Raw genomic sequence first — 23,519 nt, forward strand, 5'->3', positions numbered from 1 at the left:
ACTATTTAATAATTAAATATTAAGTAATTTTACCTAGAGGTAGGCAGTTAGGCAAAATTACTTATTTAATCTGTATATATATTAAAAGCAAAATGTTCCATCTCCACCAAAACTGAAACCAACATTTTACAAAGGAGCATGTAAGTAGGTCATACCAGGTCACAGATAAGGTCTACAATTCGTTCCTCAAAAGGACGACTTGTTAACTTCCTCTGTAGACTCAGATGAATTCATGGAAAGGGTTAACAAAGGGGAAGGAAGGAATTTTTATAGGAATAGGAGAGACAAAAAGACTTCATTTTTGACTTAGACTTGGAGTTGCAGAGATGGCTGTTCATTTGCTCCTGGAGCAACTATTCATTAAGTTTGATTTTTGAATAATAACCTTTGGTTATATACAGATATACAGATTTAGTTTTAGTTTTATATTATTTTGAATAATTTTTATCTGTGTATATGTACTGTACATATACATATATATATATATATATATATATTAAAAGCAAAATGTTCTGTCATATCCACACACAAATAACATAAATTTAAAAGTTAATTTGATTTACATTTTGAAAATTTCAAAGCACCTTTTAAACAGTTTTTAAAAAAGTTTTAATTTTTAATTGATTTGATTTTAATTAGTTTTGATTTTATTTTAAATTTAGCTTTGGTTTTGGTGTAAAGGCCAGTTTTAATTATATTATTAGTTTTAGTTTTAATTAATTTTTACATTTAATTTTTTCAGTATTAATTTAGTTTTAGTTTTTATAATCACTTTTAATAATTATTAGTTTACTTTTGCCTGCATTTTTTGAACCCTTCATTACAAGTTTTTTTTTATTAATTGCAACTCTTTTTTCTTTTGCAACATAACTATTGAAATTGTTTTAGCTTTGTTTTGCACAAAAGCTAATCAAATTTAAATATATTTTAATTTTTTTTTAGTAATTTTGTTAATTTTTGTTTTATAAATTTGCTTGCTGTTTAAATATTTTTTAAAAGTTTAATTTTGAGCAAGTTAACATTAATTTAATTATTGGGCTATCTAGTTATTAAATAATAACCAAACTATAAACCCAATATAATCTGGCAGATGTTTGGCCTTATAAATGGAATAGCATTTCAGTTATGCTTCTAGACAATAATTGGGGAAATTAGCTAAAGTACAGAAATCTTGTGTTTTAAAAGTAAAATTGGAATGTTGTTTACTTCATTTCTAATTAATTCAGTTGCTTATTACATTTCTGCCTATTTACACTGTTATATGGTTGCAGCAAGGATGAGTCAGAGTTACCAAACCATGGTTTTGATTTTTATGAAAAACTGAAAGTAAAAGAGAGATTTAAAAAAGAAGAGAAATCCATTTTTATTTCAAAACTTTTTTTTTTTGGTATTGTTTAGTGGTCAAAATTTCATATTGGCTTGAAATAAAACAAAATATTCACTTGTTTCCCCTGCATGGAATATTTGTAAATTAATAAACTGTGTTTAAAAACTTTTTTTAATTGTCTCAATTAAATAGCTAAATAGAAGTTTTATCATCATTTTAGAAATGTTATTTCTCTTTACTTTTTTATATTTTGTAGATTTATTATAAAATAAAAAATATTAATGTTAAAATATATTTTAAAACAAAAATATGATTGTTTTTTCAAATAGTAATGAAAATGTCAGTCAAAATCTCTAAAAACTTTTATAATTTTGCAGAAAAGTGGCTGCATTTCTTAAATATTTTAAAAAAGAAATTGTACAACTGTTGTAAAGAAATTTTGTTTTTTGTTATTAAAAAGCCCATTAATTAACAAAAATAGGTCACTCATGGTGTTGACTTCAGTTTTATTTATATTAGTCAATATATTAACAAGTTTATAATTGTATATGCTATTGTGTGATGGCATGTGCTTATATTAAAGCATTCTTTTAATTTAAAAAATTTTTGCATTAATTTATCAGTTTAATGTTGCACAACAAGTAATTAAATAGCTTATGTGTAATTTATATGATTTATTTTGAATATTCCAAACTAAGTAGAAATAATTATTAATTGAATTATAAATTGTTTTTTATTTTGTGTACTAGTGTATAATAATTTTTGGGAAAATTTTGAGTCCTGAAAATATTCTGCAGCTCTGTCATTATTTCAGAGTTTATTTAAGTAGTTTTGTTGTTCAGTAAACAATAGTTTGTGTTTTGTTTTATTTATATGACTGTTTATGTAAACTTTGCTTAAATTGAACCAAAGTAATTTTAGTTCTGATGTGTATTCCAATTAACCAGAATCCACTGTACTTAAAAAATTTATAAATTAAACAATCAAACATAATTAGTGAGAAAGTTTATTGTTTTAGTCTTATCTTTCTATATTAATGTACAATTATTGGATCAATTAAATATTAAATTAAAAATTATTTACATTCCTTTTTACATTATAGCAAAGTAAAGCATTAAGAGATGCAGTTCAAACTCAGTCAATAATTACAGTGTTGAGAGATGGAAAAGGTAACCTGTTTTATATTCAATAAATTAGTTATATGTTGAATCCATAAATTTTAACTAAAAAACTTCTTTATATTAAATTTATTTTAGATACTTAAATCTTTTAAAGAGTCTATTCCATTAAACCTTTTCTATCTGTTCATTTATGATGATCTATTAATTTGTTTTGATGTTCAGTTTATAGGATAATGGCACCAGTAGTTGATTATTTAAAGCTGTTTTGGACTTTAAAATTTATGTATGAAAATAAAGTTTATTCTATCTTTTCATGGAAAAAAATCATTTTTTTAGACCTTTGTTTATATTATGAAAAAAAATAATTTAAATCACAGAGGCTGTTCACCCAGTAGTTGACCAGTGTAGTCTCACAATCATTTATGGCAGTTGACAACTGAGTTTTTTTTTAATTGAGATCCTCACAAATGTGATAGCAGTGAAAGGATAAGATAGCTTAATAATAGGCATTTTACAAAAAATACATATCTGAAACACAGAGTTCTCATTATCTTCTAAAGACCTGACAATGCCTCACATGGTCAACTACAAAAAGAGGTGTTGGGCAATAATTTTTCCCATCACTGAGTGAGGCAACCTGTTATTATTACAACTCATTGAGAATGTGATCATCTTATGATGCTTCCTGTGAAGATGGCTTGCCTAAACCTGCTTTGATGGACTAATTATTATGCATGGATTTCAACTTACACAGTTGACTGCTTCCAGCAGTCAACAATAGGATCCCCCATCCCCTCACAGTATTTTCAAAATCTGACTTCTGTTTTTCTTTATTTTCTAGTTTACCTCTAGTAACAATTAATGAGATGAGTTCTGAACGTTTTGTTAAATCTTTATTCTCTAGCATGTGCTTCACTCCACCATCACCATGTTACAACGGCTTGATGCTCCCAGCAGCGTCATCAACATGTACAACACCACTACACTTCTTATTTTTCTGATTTTTCTTATTGCTGTACCAATATCATTATTCTAAATTAAACATTATATGTTTATCTTTTTTTTAGTTTAAAATTTTTAAAAGATGTCTGATATGTTTACTGCTTTACTAATTTTGAAAATACATTGTTATATGATAGAAAATAGGTATCTTTAAGTTTTTCTGTCATACTATAATATTGTTTTCATATAAAATGATAATATTCTAGAATCTTTCTTTATTAAATAATTTTTTAAATATTTTTTTCTCTCTGAGAATGTCAAGCTAGGTCATTCAGAAAAACAATGATGGTGATTTTAGAAATGACCAACAATCGCCTTAAATATTGGGTTATAATCTGGCTAATTAAATGATTGATATAAAGTAATTTGTCACTAGAGGTATACGTATTTAACCAAGTAAGGTTATATCTAAATTAATATACCTCTGGAAGCAAAGACTTGCTCGGGGTCTGGGTGGCACAACTGGCAAGAGCATCACACAGCAAGCGGAGATTGCAGGTTCAAAGCCCACCCCAGGTCAGTTCTTTTATTCCAGAAGGTTCTAAATTTATTTAATAATTTATTTAAATTATAATTATTAATTTAATTAAGAGATGGCACCTAACGTCTACCTCTAGTGACAAATTACTTTATATGAGTCATTTAATTAGCCAGAATATACCTGATATTTAACATCTCTTCTTCATACACACCGGGGTATGTATTAAATAATTACAACTTACTCGAGCCTTTGACCGGTGTGAAAAGGTGATATTTAAGGTGATCATTGGTTATTTCTGTATATGCATCAGGCTTTGTGGTGATTTTGTCTCATGAAAATTGAACTGATGTTTTCTAATAAATATAAGATAATTTTTCCCTGCTATCACCTAGATAACTTTATTTAATACTGTATTTACAAAATATACAGGGTATCCCATTAAGACTGTATAAACTCTGCAAAGTGAGAATCCTTACTCAGAGTACATAAAAAATTACCCAAAGTTTTTGAGAAAACTGCAAAAGAAAAAGTATCACATCCAGTACACAAAATATAAGCTTTATTGGAAACACGAACATTGGTACTTGCATATGATATTGTGACAATGCATGAAATGCCCCCTATGCTTCTGCACCATTTGACCGAAGGGTCAACATCGTATCTGTGATGACACTGTCATCAGAACTGACCCCACTGTGTCTTTTGGGCAGACACAGAAACCTCGATGGCTGCTAAGTTTGCTTTTGTGTGAGCGGTTGCGTTTGTAGGCAGTTGGACTCGAGATGGAAGAGGTCTGAGAGATGGCGGATCTTAAAAAAGTGCACCAAACACAAGATTAACAATAACAAATACCTGTTTATTTATCATAAGCTATTTACAAATAGGAATCATATATAATATTTAGCATTTGAAAGGTTGAACATTAGTTATTGGCTATCATTTTGTATATTATTACTATTGGCTATCCCCTTATATATTATATAAGGCTAGTATATTATAACTTAAAGCTATTGTAATTATCCTTGCAAGTCCTAGTCTTGAGAGAAAGAGTTTACATAGATTTGTGGGTGGATAAATACCTTGTAGAGAATTTGAGGATGTTCTTTGTTGCCGATCGGTTTGATGACTTTAATGAATTGATGACTCAGAAGTTTCAATGAAAGGTTCTTGGTAGTAGGTAAACGGATTGCCTAGATAACAGGAGCGTCGTCAGAGGGAGGTATCCGAGAACTCATACAAACTAGAGAGGGTGAACATTCGATGATGACGGACCCTCTGTGACAGACGAACTCCTCTGTCATCATTGGACATCGCCTTTTATTTGGGGGTCCTCCCTCTTTCTTTTCATGCCCTTTTTTGGTAATATAAATCTCCCAGTCCAATAGCAATTTATTCATTAGGTTCCTGATGACACATTCGATGTGTCATTTTGGAAAAGAAATGATTCGAGGGTGAAAAATACAATCATATCCATTGCATTTAATAATTGTGGGATAGGTGGATAATGTCTACTTTGTAACTTGCATTATTGGACTTTTCTATCCAGTAGACATTAGTTTTATGTGGAAATTTAGATCCAGTAGATTCTATTGTGCTGTTTATATATAAAATTTATTTTCAATTTAACTGGATCTACTAATGTAGATGTCTCAAAAGACATCTACATTAGTATTTGATAACTATAAAAATATTAAAAAATTGCTGTTCCTCTTTCATTAGAAGTATGTAAATCATCACATGACTTAGTTCCAGGAGATGTTGTTATTCTTCCAAAGAATTCCATAACAATGGAATGTGATGCTATTCTCATAAGTGGAAATTGTGTTGTTAATGAAAGTATGCTGACAGGTAAGTCTTTACTTACAGCAAAGTTAATTTTTTTAATCTTGTTATATTTCATAGATTTTTTAAAAAAATAATTTTATTTAATAACTTCAAAATGTTTTTTATTGATCCATTCTTTTAGGTGAAAGTATACCAATTACAAAAATACCTATCTCTAATGACCCATCCCAAATTTATTCACCCCTTATTCATAAAAGAAATACTTTATTTTGTGGAACAGAGATTTTGCATAGTAGACCATGTGGTGATCAATCTGTTAAAGCAGTTGTTTATCGAACAGGTAAAAAAATATATTGCACCTGCCTTAATTTATAATTTTATATCTTAGTTAATATTTGCAATTTTTGTCATTTTATATCAATTAGTTACATCTTTGTTTCCATTCAAATTACTTGAAAGTGCTTTTTGAATTGTATTAATTAATTAAATAAAGTTCAAAAAGAATTGCTGAAGATCATCTATTGGAATGGCATAATTTTTTACTTTTATGTTTGTTTTTACTTATTTTGTTATTTTGTAATATTATGTTCTGTTAGCTGTAGTTGTAACTCTCATATAGTTGTTACTACATTATTATTGACAAGACTATGTCTTGTTTATAAAATTGCAGTGCTGTCCTGGCTTACCAGCTTAGAGGTATGAAGGAGTACATGTCAGAGAACCAAGTCAAAATAAAATACAAAATGGCGACATTCTTTCTACAAATAGGCACTAGTGCGAGATTTGCACATACATTGCTTATTGGGAAGTTAGAAATGCAAATGTTGCAAAATCAGGTGAATTCAAGCTCTGAATGACCTGTTTGGGACTTTGACAGAGCTGTAGAGTATAGTGATAGGAACAAAAAAGTCAAAGGATCCATACCTGGGTGGGTGACCCTTCACGAGATATAGGTCCCCCAAAATGACTCTATGTGAACATTTTTGAAACTAGATGGCGCTAGTTGTTGTAATTTTATAGTAAAACTAACTTCCGAAATATAATTTTTTCCTTTTTACATTTATTAATATATATATTTTGTTTGTGCAAAATAAAAAAAAAATAATTTTGGACGATACAATAGCCATGATACAACAGCCACAATTTTTCAAAAATGGGAAATTTTTGTTAGGCATCGACAAAAATTCAATCCAGGGTGACACGCATCAGAGAGAAATTTCGACATCGGATAGGTTAATTTCACCGAAAATGTATCATGGACGACCTTGTGGTTGTGGCCGAGGCCAGCAAAGTTTGAATGATTGCACTGAAAACCAGTGATACCAAAGAAGATTGGAGAACAAGACCTGTCGTGAGCATCAAAGTGATCCTGCTTACTAGTGAGTTTCCAAGTCATAATCTTGTCCGAAATATGACCTTGCCCTTTTCTTGTTTATTTACACTTTGCATTAATTAAATTGCATGAGACATTTCATAGCATAATTCTCACATAAACTAAGAAATTACTATATCACATTATTATTTTTAAAATTTTAATAATTGTGTTTTTTAGTTTTTAAAATTTCTCAATTGAAAGTTTGTTTTTTCAGAGTTGTTTACATAAAAGAATTATGCTTAGATTTCATTCATTAATGTATTGTTTACCTGAAATTGAAACTGTAATAATCAAATAATAGTACACTAGAGTCTTGAAAACTCTACTCTTGATAACTCAACATTCTATAAAACTCTTCATGTTCAAAAACAAAATACATGTAATCTAATTTTTACATTTTGTAACTTAACCCTGAGATCAAATAAATTATTGTTATTCACTGGTGACACTTGATAATAGCATCAATTTCACATATTAACAAAGAATATAACCTTTTTCTAAAATGCTACTGCAAAATGCAATGACACAATGTCACTAACTAAAAGTGGCCACTGAATAGCCAATACTTTTTAAATTAAAATTTAACTACAAAGAGAAGTAGTCCCTAATGGTATCTAGTTATTATGTATATGAATTTGCACATATAGTACATTTACAAAAATTCCATTTTTTAGACTAGCATCATAGATTTCTCTTATTTTATGTTAACACAGGAATCTGTAAAACTCATCATTTTCAGTAACTTGTCACCTTCTCAGTCCACAAAAAGTCAAATTTAAGGGACTCTAATGTATGTATTTAAAGGAATATTTTTTGTAATTGAAGATACATTTTTGAAATTGCCAGAATTTAATGTGGATAACTTGTAATGGTGCATATCCTTCAGAAAATTGCTAGAACAGAAATAAAACTTTTACATAACCTGCATTGTTTACCTTATGTTTTTGGAGTAACCATTGAGATCCTGACACTTGCTGATATACTTTAAAAAGGTCACATCTCAAGTATTAAAACATTGTTTTTTCCTATTTCATTTTATGTAGCACAGTTCATTGTAGATATAGTTATAAAATAAGTGGAACAGAAAACAGAATACTGATGTCAAACCTCCCAAACTTATGTTTAAGGTACAAATGGCTACTAAACAACAAAATTATTTTGTTTTATTTTATCACTTTATTTCTGTTTTATTTACCAAATAATAATAATAAAATATGTAATAATTAGTATCTATCTTACACATAGACAAATGGTCTAATTGTCTATTTAGAACCTGGTAATTCAAAAAGCCAACTTGTCCCAAATTTTGAATTTTATTTTTAATTTTAAATGAAAAATGTAAAACAATGTGAAGGCATGGTAATTAATTTCTTTACAACACACATTGTAATATAAAATGCAGTCCCAAAGAGCACAAAAACATTAGGGAATGTAAGAAGATGCAATACATGCAAATTTGCACATTGTATAAAAACAAAATTGAACAAACATTTCAAAAGTATTAAATTTTATTCTAGGAAATAAAATTGTGTCAATTTTTTAAAATTTAGAAACTTAAGGATGTATGTAACATTAGCTATTAGTAGTGCTAATGGTGAAAGATCATTCTTTATCCTAAAACAGATAAAAAATTACTTAAGGAATTCTTTGGATCATAATAAGTTAACACATTTAAGTCAGTCCTGGAGCTTAAATCAGAATTAATTTATAAATTAGATTTTGATATAATGACAGATAAATTTTATGAAATAAATGCCAGGAATAAAGTATGATACTGCATGTTAATAACAGATAAAATGATTGTACCTGTATGCTTAAATAACTTAATTATTTTGCTTTCTAATTTCTGAAGATTGTTTTGTTTTGTGAAATGTTTTATTTTTTTACATCATAATGTTAGCTGTGTTTGAATATAGGTATCTGACAAATATTAGTACAGTTGACAAATTTATTGTTGTCATCTTTAGGTAAAATCCTCTTTAGAACATAGAATAACTTGTATTTAAATTAAAATGGTAAACAAATTTTTGAATGAGCTTGTACATAATGTGCCTGCAAGTTAAAAATACGGAAACATGTGCAATAGGTAATAAAACTATAATATTGGGGTTTACCTTAACAGTATAAAATAACTGATAGCTTAAAGAAAACAAATAAATAGCCAATGTTTCTTCTATCTATAAACCACTATCATAAGTCAGGAAGATCTACTGTGGGTCAATTGATGGTATTGTTAGTCAAAATATATAGTTAATTGTAACAATGGTGGACTTCACGCCAATCACTGAATAGGCAAGAGACAAGAAAATTAACGTTCAGGCGTTAAACTATGTACCAATATCCCTATAATTACTAGCGCTTTCGACGAAACTATTTTTGTTTTCATCAGGTAGATAATAACGGTTAAAATCCTTTTTCGAACCAAAAAATTTTTTGAAATGAACAAACCGCTTTAGAACTTTGGAACAAGACCAATGATGGAACTGAGTGAAAAGAAATTTAAACATGCGCACGTGGTGACATAGCGCATGCGCTATAAAATACTGAGACGTGGAGCTATAGGTGTTGCCTTAATCTGTTATATAAGTTGACCCACATAACAGGCAAATCAAGCGTGGGTGTGTTGCACGGATTTAGTGCAGAGGTAAGAAAGGCCTCCCAAATAAACACGATGCTCCTGTTATTACAATGCCTGAGCATCACCACCTGGTCCTACAGCAGGGTGTATAGGTGCTGTAACACCATTCTTGCTAGCTCAGTATCACCTTTGCCTACCCTGATGGAAAGCTGGTGTTCGGAAATACAACAAGCCAACATTCTAGTTGTCGCACCAACGTAGTGGGTGTGAATACCGGATGTAGTATTTTCCATTGGGCTAGAGTAAACTCCAGACCTCTCTAGTACAGAGGTAGCATCCCTGTCATTGCACAGTAGCCTCCTAAGATTTGGCCGTGGGGAAACTGGTAGAAAAAGCGTGTGTTGCCTAAAAACATGGCAAATACAGATGGTGACTCGACCACAGAATGGTAATGCGGGAAGGACTACCGTGCATTCCTTTGGAACATGTAACGCCGTGGCAGGAAAGAGCGATCTTTTGACCTTGTTTAAGATGTACCTGTACTTGGCATTAGTGTACCCCGCCGCATTTACTGCTGAGCGAATGGCATGTTCAATGTCGACAGCTGTTTGATTGGAAGATAACAAAAAAGCCCTTCTAATTAATGGGGCGATAGCTGCATTAACATAATGCTGTGGCTGGAATGCTGTAGCAGGGATTAAAGGTGGTATGCAGCTGAATTTATGGAACACTGAATACGATAAAGCTCCCTGGGATTTGGAGATGTTTAGATCTAAAAATGCAATAGCCCCTTCATTTTTTTTTCCCAGGTAAAGCTGATGGTAGAATAAATCTTCATGGGTGAACTTTTGAGGGTGAGGAAATCCTCCTCCGTGTCCCTCCAAGCTACAAGAATATCGTCTACATATCTGAGGTATAACAATGGGTATGCTATCGTGAGGGGGAAATTGAAGACCCTTTGCTCAACATGTCTCATGAGTAACTCCACCAATACAGCAGAAAGTGGTGAGCCCATGGGGACTCCTTGTTTCTGTAGGTATATCCTCCCATTAAATTGAAAATAATTGTTTTCGGTAATAAAAAGCAAGGCATCACGTATCTCTAAGACCTGCTGCGCTGTAAAGCACTTCTTGATAAGAGTATTTGCAAGCATGACAGCCTCGAACTGAGGAACCAAGGGGTAGAGTGCAACAACATCCGACTTGTAAAAACTATACTCATTACAGGATAAGTTACCCAAGACCGAAGAAATTGATGTTTTTGCCTCAATGGAGGAAGATGTAACCCAGGGAGAAGGAGGCAGGAGCCCACTTAGTAGCTTGGTGAGCACCTTTTCAAGGTGGTAGGTTGGGTGAGTCCTTTTATTAACCAGCGGCCTCAATGGCCAACCCTCCTTATGAGTTTTAACTTCCAAAAGGGTCTAGGACATGCTACGTTTGACGGAGGATCCACGCGCCCAGGAAGAGCAGAAATACTAGGAAGAGATATTATTTTCTTAGTTTTCCTTAAGACGGTAGGAGTTGGGTCAGACTGCTGCACTAAATCCGTGCAAAACACCCACGCTTGATTTGCCTGTTATGTGGGTCAACTTATATAACAGATTAAGGCAACGTCTCTAGCTCCATGTCTCAGTATTTTATAACGCATGCGCTACGTCACCACGCGTGCATGTTTAAATTTCTTCTCGCTCAGTTCCATCGTTGGTCTTGTTCCAAAGTTCTAAAGTGGTTTGTTCATTTCAAAAAATATTTTGGTTCGAAAAAGGATTTTAACTGTTATTATCTACCTGATGAAAACGAAAATAGTTTCATTGAAAGCGCTAGTAATTATAGGGATATTGGTACATAGTTTAATGCCTGAACGTTAATTTTCTTGTCTCTTGCCTACAAAATATACAGTATTTCCCAGATGAATAATAATTCACTATGTTAATACAATAGCTTTACTAGCTTTACATCAGCCCATGCAGGTTATAATTAAATTCCAATGTTTGTATGCTTGTAAGAAGACTAATAGAATGCCAGAACAATGTTGCCTGTAGGAAGTATGCAACTGAGATTGCTAGGCACTATGAACCTCTAGGGGCTGATATGAAGCTATTGAATCAATGTAAAAGTGTATTATTCATCTGGCAAACTCTACATACTTTGACCAATAATACTATCAATAGACCCACATTACATCTTCCTGACTAATGGGTAGTGTTTATAATTTAGCAGTCAAAAATATAAAAAATGGTGCCATTAGCTGCAATGATTGTGGGCATCATAACCACTCTAAAAGCTATTTAATGCAGTAATATTTCTTTATTTTTTTATTCTGCATTAAATATTCTGCATATATTATAATATTACTGCATTAAATAGCTTTTAGAGTGGTTATTTGTAAAATTGCGGTTTGTAAAAGAGTAATTATGAGCACCATGTTTTGGACACAAAGGAGTGCATCCTGGTTTAATTTTACAGGATTCAGGAACCATAAATGCTGCCTTTAATGTCCAGACTTTCAGAAACTATCATACATTGTGCAATAAACTTCCTGGAAAAAAGAATATCCTGCAGCATGACAATACTCATCCTGTTTGACTCACTGGGAAGAAATGGAAAGAATGGGATGGGAATTTTTTCTTACCTCTCCTATAGTCCTGATCTGGCACCCACTTATTATCATCATTTTGGATTTGTGTAGAATTAGATGTGAGGCCAATTATATGAAAACAATTCAAGAAGCTGTGCATCAGTATCTTTGGGCTGCGAATGGAGTTGTTTTACAGAAGTATATTCCAACTTCCAGAACAAAAAATATTGAACACTTTTAACATGTTTTAAATTGTACATGTAAAGTTCAGGAGATTATCATTAGAGATTACCATTCCCCATTAACAATAGATATCCCTATAAAACCATGTAACTAACAATACACATAAATGTGATACAAAGTAAATTTTTCGTCAGATGGAGAATTATTTTTTTTAAAAATTAAAACAAAGTCTGTCCAAAAGGGACCACCATTTATTTTTCTTGCATTCTTAGGCAATACACATTCTTGCAACTGACCTTTCTCTGTAGGCTACTTGTTGATACAAAGTACATAAAACTTAAAACATTACAAGGTTGAAAAATAATGTGTCCAGAAACATAAGGTGACCAACCATCCTCCTTTAGGGAGGACAGTCCTCCTTTTGTAAGTTCTGTCCTCTCTCGAAAAGTGTCCTACTAAATGTCCTCTTTTTGTAAGTTCTGTCCTCTGTCGACACCCGACTGTGAAAAAATAAGTCGTGAAATAAACGTTGACAATGCACTTTAACATTAAGTCATGGAAAGTTCGACCGACTCAACAACCCATAACTAAAAAAAAAAAAAAACAAAAAAAGGTCAGCAGATTCACGCTAGTCAATGTAAACCTATGTGATGATATATCGCTTATTTGATATAGCATTCAAGTTTGCTCGAGTGCAGGCATATTACAATTCAATAGTCCAATACTGTTTTATAAAACAGTTAAGAAGGGTGACACCACGACATCCACCCCGGGTGTCACCCATGCTAGCTACACCACTGCACATGCAGTAGAGATTATTATAGTGTATTATTATTGCAATGAGTAAAATGTTTTTTATTTACAATATTTTTTCCTTCAATTTATGTGTCCTCCTTTGCATTATAAAAAAGTTGGTCACCTTAAGAAACAGAACTTAGAAAAATAAATCAACGTGTGTATTAAGATGTAGCACTTGTTATTTCAATAATAAGTGTCTTAAATTTATTAAAAAAAATTTTAAAAAAATTGTTACTCGTTAATTTTAGTATGACTTACATAATACTTATTCTAGATAAATGTTATAAAATTTTTATATTTTTGCATAATAATAGAAAGCCATTTCATAACTTTTTAAGGTTTTAATACATCAAAAGGAGAACTAGTAAGGGCAATACTTTTCCCAAAATCTGTTGATTTTAAACTATATAGAGATTTATTTAAAAGTATGTTGGCTCTTCTTATTCTAGGTAAGCTACATAAAATTTTTTTATTCTCTGCTTATTTTGTAAATAATAATAAAAACTTTGAATTAAGAATACATTTTTTGCTTTTTATAATTTTAATTTTTTTCATTTGTTTAAGTTTTTATTTAAAATATAAATTGTATAAAAATATTTGAAAATAGATTATATATTATATGATAATGTTGACGTAATTATCATAATTTTGGGTAGATAATCCACAGTGGCATATAACCCACAGAAAATTGCATGAATGAAAATAAAACGTTTGTATAATCCATCCTACCATATACCCCACATCTCTGGGGCAGCCATTGAAAGCAAGAAACTTACCAGTCAATATTTTAGTACAATATTTTAGTGCTTAAGATGACAGATTGCATCTATCATCTTATGCACTAAAATATTGCTTTTTCTGTTGTAACAAATCATTGTATACTTAAACACCAAGTCCAAATATTCTATAATAATTATATTAATTTCCAACTTATTTGAATTATACTGTAGTTTGGATAACTATTAATAATTATCCTAAAACCTTGGATATATGATGCAGCCAATTTAAGGTTATAAACTTATTCATGAAATTCATCACATCAAAAAAAGTGCTTCAAAAGTGATGCTGTTCCTTTCATGTTGGTATTTATTCTGGAGTTGTACCTTAAAACTTTTGCTGTAAACTGTGACCTATAACTTACATAAGAGCATCTTATCTATGAAAAAGTCATCATTCCTGTACATGTTTTACTTCTGTGACTTGTACATGAAGGAGGCCAATAGCCAAAGTTTTAGAGCAATATAAAATAATATTTTCTAAAGGTAAAAGGTTAGATTTCTATCTTATACTAGTATTAACTAATAATTAAAATAATTTTTAAAATTAAATTTAATAAGTATTAAATTTAGTTCAAAATAATAAGTAACAAAATTGAAATCAAAAATGACATTTTCAATAATAAAACTAATGGGATCGGTATACTTCATAAAAAAATTTAAAAGGATTATCCTTAGCTTTAAAACAAGTAAAACTACTTTCTTAATCCGACTTCGAGGAAAACACTACAAGTTCAGACGGACGAACTAACAATGAAAGAAAGACCTCAGTATTTCGTTATTACCAGTTTTATTTCATGCGAATTGTGATATTGATGAAATAAAACTGGTAATAATGAAATACTAAGGTCTTTCTTTCATTGTTAGTTCGTCCGTCTGAACTTGTAGTGTTTTCCTCGAAGTCGGATTAAGAAAGTAGTTTTACTTGTTTTAAAGCTAAGGATAATCCTTTTAAATTTTTTTAATGACATTTCCATTTTGCTTTACTTTTTTAAACTCTATAATAATCTGTTTGACATTAATTAATACACAAGTGCATACTTGCATGTTGTCTTTACTAATGTGTGTTTGAAGACACCATATTCAAATACACATTAGTAATAATATATGTTTGAAGACACAATCTATGTATTACCAAACATAGATGGTATCTTCAAAAACACAGTAGTATTTAGCCTTAACAGGAAAATGATTACTAAAAAATCTTTTGAAATATTCAGAAATTCATCCCTGTACTTATTTGACCACTAATAAAATTCAATTGCAGGTGTTTATGAAGTGTCCCAATTATGTAAATTAAGTGTAAAAATAATTAGTGTTTTTCTTTTATGACTAATTTATTTTCCCCTAATAATAATAATAATAAAACTTGAAAAAATTAAACAAAACATAATTTTATTATTGATATTCAAATAATTTCTTAAAGCTTTTTTTTTATCATAAATAATTAATAATATAAAAGCTGTTGTGTGTGTGTGTGTATGAATTCCTTATAACTCCAGCAATTTTTGTCTAATCTAGATGAAATTTTGCTTATATTCATTTTACGTTTGGACAAAAAGTATAGGCTACTTATTTTGCAGAAATATTAGCTACAGAATAAATGTTTTACCAATTTCAGATCAGTGATTGCACTTACATTGCAGTGATGTCAGTGATCTCATTTAGTTCATGCTTGATGACAGAATTTCCCTTAAGTTGCATTTTTAAATATTTTGGCAAACGGCATATTTTAAACTTATTTCATTAGATTTAAAATTTAAATTTCAAAAAAAGATAGCTGCATTGTGTCACTTCTATAACAAATTTTTAAAAAAATCTTTCCATAGTGACCACATGATATTCTATTATCCAATCAGAAGTAATGATCTAATGAGCCCCTTATTTAAAAAGTGTTAGTGCTCATCTAACTAACATACATATAATTCATTTTTGTTTTATCAATTAAACAAATTACTATTTTGTCAAAGGAAAAAAAAAAGGCCTTGGGGGAAAGTGTAAAAGTAAAATTGATCAGGTAAATTCTATATCTAAAAGAATAAGAACAAGTGAGAACCTGAATTTCAGGCTATGAAGTTAGACTTGAGCAATATTGAGTAAGAATGGCTTTGTCAAGTGCACTCATAAAAAGTATTTTATCATGCTTGATGGAAAAATTTCTAGTTATTGTATAAAAATTTAATTCTTTTTGGCTTCTTGTATCAGGTTGTAAAGGTGAAATTTAGATATTTTAATTTTTTTCTGGAAATAAGTGGGAAAAAAATGTTCTAAAACATTCAATGTGGTATATAAGTAGAGTAACCAAAGGGTATTTTATCACACATTTTATTGGAATTAGATGCATCAGCAATGTCTGATAGAATGAAACTTTTGTTGTTGCTCTATCACTTCAAAAGTGACCACAATGCAATGAAGGTTCATGATTTCATTTGCAAAACATTTGTTAAAGCATTCATGCATGAACAAATGTCAATCAGTTGTTGCAAATGCCAAAGGGTCAGTGGTGTAGTGAACGTAACTGGTGCCCGGGGCACGACATTTTATTGGCGCCCCCTCCCTTCTCCAGAAACACATAGTTTGTCTTGGAGACCATTTGGGCATCCCTCTGTGAGTGGCACCCGGGGCATGATACACAACACCCTTGCACCTCTCTCACTATGCCACTGCAAAGGGTTTACCTTTACAACCTCATATTTTATATTAGACTGAAGATCTGTATCTTAATTTCAAGTATTTATTAAAAAAATTAAATCTTAATCCATTAAAATAAGTCAGGATTGAAAAAACAGTGGGGAATATAATTAAACACTTAGTGTTATTTCTCACAAACATATGAATAGATAATTCTCCATCTGTTGGGTTAATTTCCTGCCATTGGTCAATCGTGTAATTTGAATCAACTTTGATTCATGATTGGAATTTAAAATCAGGATATAACCTAATGCATTGCATTATCTGCATTTCTTTTTAAATTATCTTTAAAATATGGACAACCCCTGGATTATCTGCCCAGAATAACAGTATTATTTTAATTATGTTTTTAATTTTATTAGTGAATTTTTATTAAAATCAAAAACTTATTTTTCTAAACTAAAAATAATTAGTTTGACATAGCTAATTTAAAAATTTGACTGGAGCATATAAATAGAAGTAACCATTTAAATGTATTTATTTTCCATAGGAGTAGATTTTTTTTTTTTTTTTTTTTTTTTTTTTTTTTTTTTTTTTTATCAATCAATATCTTTATTCACAAAAAGGGAATTATCCCTGTTGCAGGGGGTTGTACAAAATTAACTTATAAATTTTCGTATTATTAAAACATTAACTGGATTATTAATATTTAACCATTTTTATACATTGGTTTTATATTGTTTCGTTATTAACATAAATAAAAACAGTTGTTTTAACAAACACAGTAATATAATTATACAATATTAGTGAAGTTATACATTGTTGGTATATTTAGACATATTGACATAGATTTACAACATTTTTGTAATCTTAATGAAATAATTGTACAGAGCATAGAGATCGTTTTTATTTAGATTATTTAAAGAATTTCTATAATCTTGGGATGAATCACTTTGGAATATTCGAGGAATGTTGAGAGAGTCACGTACATTAGAGAGGTTTTGACATTTCTGAAGTAAGTGTTCAATTGAGAAGTTATCGAATTTGCACCATGGACAATGATTGTTTGACAGGTCAATATAGATATTATTGATATAAAGGGAATATTTATTTAGACGTAATTGTGAAATTAGCCTTTTCACATTGAAGTTAGTTGATTTTATCATATAAGGTTGTACAGAAGGTATTTGTAAAATTTTTAAGTACCAAGGATGATAGGAATTGTGATTTAGACTATTTTGATCCATGTTTATCGATTGAGCGATAGCTGATTCCATTAACATAGTATATCCAAATTTCCAGTCCTGAATATTATCTTTGAATAAAAGATCTGATACTCCAAAAGAATTTAGTATTTTATTTAGTTTAGTTTGCCAGAGTTGTATTGTGGTTGATTTAGTACTGCCTTTGATTATTTCGTGGTGCAAAAAAGTAATATTACTGTCGGATTTGAATTTTAGACGATAGTAGAATTTAATGATACGTTTTAAGAATAATGGATAAGAGCAGATACGGTTCGTTTCGTGGCGAATTGCGTAGCCTGGGACTGTTCTTTCTAAGTGAAGCAGTTTGCGGAGAAAGTATATGTGAAATTTTTCTAATTTATATATATAGTCGAGACCCCATATTGGGGATGCGTAATATATGATTGGGTTAATGATTGCGTTATACAATTTCATATGAATAGCTAAATCGGAGGTTTTTAAGTTAGAATATAAGTTTAGCAGATTATCTATAGCAAGTTTTACTTTATTGTTCAAATACGAAATATGTGCTTTGAAAGTATGATTCCAATCGAATATTACACCTAGGAAATTGACTTCATTTACCATTTGTAGAGGTTGCTTGTCTAGATATATCGTTGTTTCTTTTTTGGAGATTTTACTATTCTTGCGGAATATAACGACTTTCGTTTTGGTAGGATTGATTGTTAATTGGATTGAGTTGAGGTAAGAATTTAGTTGATTAATTTTTCTTTGTAGTGATATTTTTGTCGGAGCGAAGATTGCAAGGTCATCAGCAAATAACACATAATGAAAGGTCCTGTCACCAAGTTCTATTCCATCTGAGCAATTCTGAAATATGTGATCAATTTCAAGTAAATAAAAATTAAATAGGTATGGCGAAAGAGGGTCACCTTGGAGTATCCCACGTGTTAATGTTAGCGATGGTGAGACGACTTTGCCCTGTTTAATTTTTGCATTATAGTTTGAGAATAGCTTAGATATTGTGTTTGCAAATTGATTACCTGCTCCGTTAATTTTTAACTTATATACCAGTAGCGGGACAAAAACAGAGTCGAATGCTTTTTGGATGTCAATGAATGCAACATATATTTTTCTTTGCTTTTTTCTCAGATGAAGTTGTATTATGGATGATAGTAAGAAAATAGCAGATTCTGTTCCTTTGTTTTTGAAGAAGGCGTATTGAAATTTTGCTTCGAGGTCAGTTATTTTAGTCCAGTATTGGAATTTTGTAGCTAATAAAGATGTAAAACATTTCCTTAATGTTGACAGTAATGCTATTGGTCTATAATTAGTTGGAGAAGTTTTATCACCTTTTTTATGTATCATTGATAAAATTACTGAATTCCAGGAGTCCGGGTAGTTAGTTGTTTTGTACATAGAATTGAAAAGTTGTAGCAGTTTCACTCTTGCTTGATTTGACAATGTTTTTAGGAACTTAGTTGGAATATGATCATTTCCTGGTGATGTATTAATGCGAGTTTTATTTATGATTTCATCAAGTTCCTTGAGTGTAAATTTAGAATTAAGACATTCGTTGTTGGAGTTGTAGTTAAACATTAAGTTAGGTATAATTTGGGTAACAGGAAGGCGTTGATAAAATTTTTTCCAGGCTTCAAAACTTATCATTGAGTTATTGTCACATAAGTCAAATTTAAATCGAAATTTTTGTATTATTGTCCAGAAAGTTTTGCTATCATTGCTACTTTTTAGTAGTGTTGTTTCAAGTTTAGAAAGATAATTTTTCTTTTTTGCTTTAATTAGGTTGTTATAGGTTTGCTTGAGCTTTCTGTAGTTATTGAAATTTAAAGTATTTGAGTTTTCACGGAATGTTTTTAAACTTGTTTGCTTCATTTTTTTCATCTTGTAGCAATCTTTGTCAAACCATGGTTTTTTAAATTTGTTCTGAATGATTCTTTTATCGTTTTTAATTTGAATATAATCGTTCATTATTTGAATTATTTGGTTATATATTATATCAGAATTCAAATTTGTTATTTCTGGAATATTGTTGAATCTATTTTCGATTTCATTGGAGTATTTCGACATTTTGTAGTAGATTCTCGTTTGTTTATTGCACTCCTTAGTTGATGAATTTTCTGAGGATAGTAGAAATTTTGATATGGTTGGAAAGTGGTCTGATGTGTCTTGCGTAGTTATGGCGAAATCTAGACAGCAATCTAACATGTATTCAGAGCATATTGTTAGGTCTATGGTGGATTTGCCGTTATATTCAATACAAGTAAATTCAGCTGGATAATCAGGTTTGAGACGTCCATTTAAAATGAATAGTTTATGGTCTTTTATTATTTTTATTAAGTTTATTCCTAGTTTATTAGTAGTATTATCTTTGGATCGTCTGATATTTTGTATTTGATAATTAGGACCATTATAATATGAATCTGTCATTTCAGCGATTCTTGCATTAAAATCTCCCAGTAAAAGGATATATGGAGTTATATGTTGCCAATTTTCGATTATTTTAAATATTTCATTAAGTTTTGTCAGACAGTTGGGTGGAATATAGGTGATCATTACTATTATTTGTCGGTAATCTTTGTTGCCTAATATTGGTTTATTCATTGAAAGTAGGAGCAATATATAGTTGTCAGACTTTTTGATTTGTTGTATTTTACAGAGATGTTTTTTTAATAAGATACACAATCCACCACTTGGACGACCAGGGCCAGAAGGTTTACGTGCTGGGACTGTAATTGTTGTAAAGTTATTGAAAAAAGTAGAATTATAGAACAAATCCAGTATAATCCATGTTTCAGTTATACCAATTATATCAGGGTCATATTTTAATTGGAGAAGATTTAGTGATGTTATTTTATTCTTTAAGCCTTGACTATTCCAATTGATGACAGTAGTTGGGATTATATTTTTGATAACTTTTTCCTGATGAGATTTATTTTGTAATGTATATCAGCTTGCTGATTCTGGTAAGGTAGAAAAAGGTAGAAAAGTATCCACATAAACAAGTTTTCCCGTATCGATATTAAAAGTTATTCTATCTCTGTTTATTTGTAGAATATCGTTACGTAGTTTGACTGAATGATTTTGTTTTCTTAATTCGAAATATATCGGTAATAAATTTTTCCTTCTTTTACGTGAGTCCTTGGTAAGGTCTGATGCGATCTGGATGTTTCCCCAGTTTTCCAATAATTTTTGTTGTTTCTTTGATATGAAGGAATTAAAAATTTGATCACGGGTCTGTTTATTACTAAGTGATATTCTGATAACAGAATTCGTTGATTTGGTTAATTGAGTTATATCAAGAATATCTTCCTGAAGTATATTGTGCAGGTTTAATGAAGAGTTAATAAATTTAAGAATTTCTGATTTAGAGATACTATTTGACGTGGGATAATTATATATTATTATATTATTATAGTGATGGTCGTTGATCAGGGTGTCCATTTTATACTGTATCAGTTCCTTTCCTGATTTTAGATTGTCGATTTGTAGTTTTAGGTTTTCAATTTGACTGTCCATTCTTTGGAATTGTATTTTATTCTCACGTATAGTTTCATGGATTAGATTCAAATCTTCTTTTATAGATTCCATTTGGGTAGATAGTTTATTATTAGAAGTATTAATAAGTTCCGAAATTTTGTACCATAGATCTGTTGTTAGAGTGTCATTCGAATTTGTCGAAGATGATGGATGGATTATATTGGACTCACCTGGTGAATTCTGTAGTCTTTGTGAAGAAGTGTCCATACGTTGGTTGTTGACTTCTAAGGATGGTTCTTGTGATTCTTTATCCATTAATAAATTAAAATCCGTTATAAGTTTGGAGTTGGATGCACCTGGTTGAGATTTTCGACTTTCCGGTTTGGTTCTGTTAAGCGGAGGTCTACCTCGTTTAGCTGGTGAACGCTGCATATTAATTAATTATTAATATTTTTTCGAGAATGAAGATTTTTATACAGTTTTAGTAATTTTGGGTTAAAAAGATTGAAGAACAGCAGTAGTTTCTTAACACTTGTTGAACCACGAAGCAAAAGTCACCAACAGCTCCGACTGTCGAGCCACGCCCCCCCCATAGGAGTAGATTTTAAAAAATAATTAATTTTTTTATAAATTATTATTTAACTTTATTTAGAAAAAATTGTTTTTAATATAGATTGCAGAAGTGATTTGCAATTTAACTATTGGCCCAATGAACAAAATGAAAGTTTCTTTATTTGTGAATTAAGTATAAAGAAAATGAATTAGTTGCAAAACAAACCCTTAATTATGTCTATTTTAATTATATAAAATTTTAAAAATTATTTATTTAAGTATGTCACAGCTTGAAAATTGTTTAAAAGTTTGGAATAATTTTTAATAAATTGTTTTTGATTTTTAAAAAGATACTCTCCATAGAATATTGAATACATATACAAAATGAAGTATTGACTGAAATATTTTTAAGTGAAGTTTTTGAATATAAAACGACTAAGTTATTTCTTTAATTTGTATTCAATTATTATTTAAATGTAAATATTTTTCCTTTTAATAACATATCAAAATATTATTTTACACAAAATTATTATTTACTTTTTTATACTTTTGCTTTGAATAAAAGATGATAAGATTAGAAAGAAATAGTTATATGGTTTTGGATAATAATAAATTAAGCAATTGAACAATATTTTAATTATTTAAAGTTTTACTATAGGCATTCCTGCAACAATATATACAGCTATTGTGTGGATGAAGGTTCAGGTAATATATTTTTTATTATAAAACTATATTAATGATTTTAATAAATTAATCTACAAATTATAATTAAATATTATTTTAAAATTTAAATGCATTAATTTGTAAGAATTTATATAAATTGTTTTAATACAGTTTTATTTGAAATTTCAGGCACATGTTAGAGATGTAGTCATTATTGTACTTGATGTTTTGACATTTCTTATTCCTCCTGCATTACCAGCAGTAATGACAAGTGTTAATGCACATGCTCAACGCAGGCTTAGAAAGCAGTCAATATATTGTCTGAATTCTCGCTATATAAATTTTAGTGGTGCACTGGATGTAGTGTGTTTTGATAAGGTGACATTTATTTTTAGAATATGTAGTTAATATTAAACATTTTTTTGATTATTTTTTAATAAAATTATTTTATTTTAAAATTCAAAAATTAAATAAAGTGGAAAATACTTTATTGTTTATTACTATTATCATTTACTTTTAAAAATGCAATCATAGTTCATAAAATATTTTAGAAAATTAAAATGAAAAACAGATCTGAAAATACTATTTATTATTATAGTTAATTTTTTTAATCAAATATTTCATATTCTATTTATGAAACTTAAGTTTTAAATAAATTATTGTTTACTATTTATTTACTAATGTTAATTATTATTTTAATAAAATAATAACTAACAAAGATTATTTCTTAATTAAATTATTTCGAATATATTTGGGTTTACAGATCTAATAATTTAGCATCTTATATAAAGTATGACATAATAACAAATCATGTCTGAAAATCTAGAACATAATTATTTGATTTTTAACAGGTAGTTTTACATTTTGTAACTTTTAATATTTCAACAGTTGTAAACTTTCATAAATAGTTTACTTTTACATTACATTTTTTTGTTTAACTGAAGTTTTTGATGATGCATGGTTTAAT

The 23,519-nt window shown here is 29.6% G+C and overlaps 1 protein-coding gene across 2 annotated transcripts in view; it reads left to right on the forward strand.

Moving 5' to 3' along the window:
- Positions 1-23,519, forward strand: part of LOC136985735 (polyamine-transporting ATPase 13A3-like) — a 111,373-nt gene that overhangs the window by 22,481 nt on the left and 65,373 nt on the right. For both annotated transcript variants that reach the window (XM_067283076.1, XM_067283075.1), the window contains exons 7-12: positions 2,430-2,496; positions 5,651-5,779; positions 5,898-6,056; positions 13,566-13,676; positions 22,548-22,594; positions 22,742-22,930. In XM_067283076.1, coding sequence (XP_067139177.1) covers positions 2,430-2,496; positions 5,651-5,779; positions 5,898-6,056; positions 13,566-13,676; positions 22,548-22,594; positions 22,742-22,930 — 702 coding nt within the window. The remainder of the gene's footprint in view (positions 1-2,429; positions 2,497-5,650; positions 5,780-5,897; positions 6,057-13,565; positions 13,677-22,547; positions 22,595-22,741; positions 22,931-23,519) is intronic.

The sequence above is a fragment of the Centruroides vittatus genome, unplaced genomic scaffold, assembly GCF_030686945.1.
Source record: "Centruroides vittatus isolate TY-2023 unplaced genomic scaffold, ASM3068694v2 contig_976, whole genome shotgun sequence".
NCBI lineage: Eukaryota > Metazoa > Arthropoda > Arachnida > Scorpiones > Buthidae > Centruroides > Centruroides vittatus.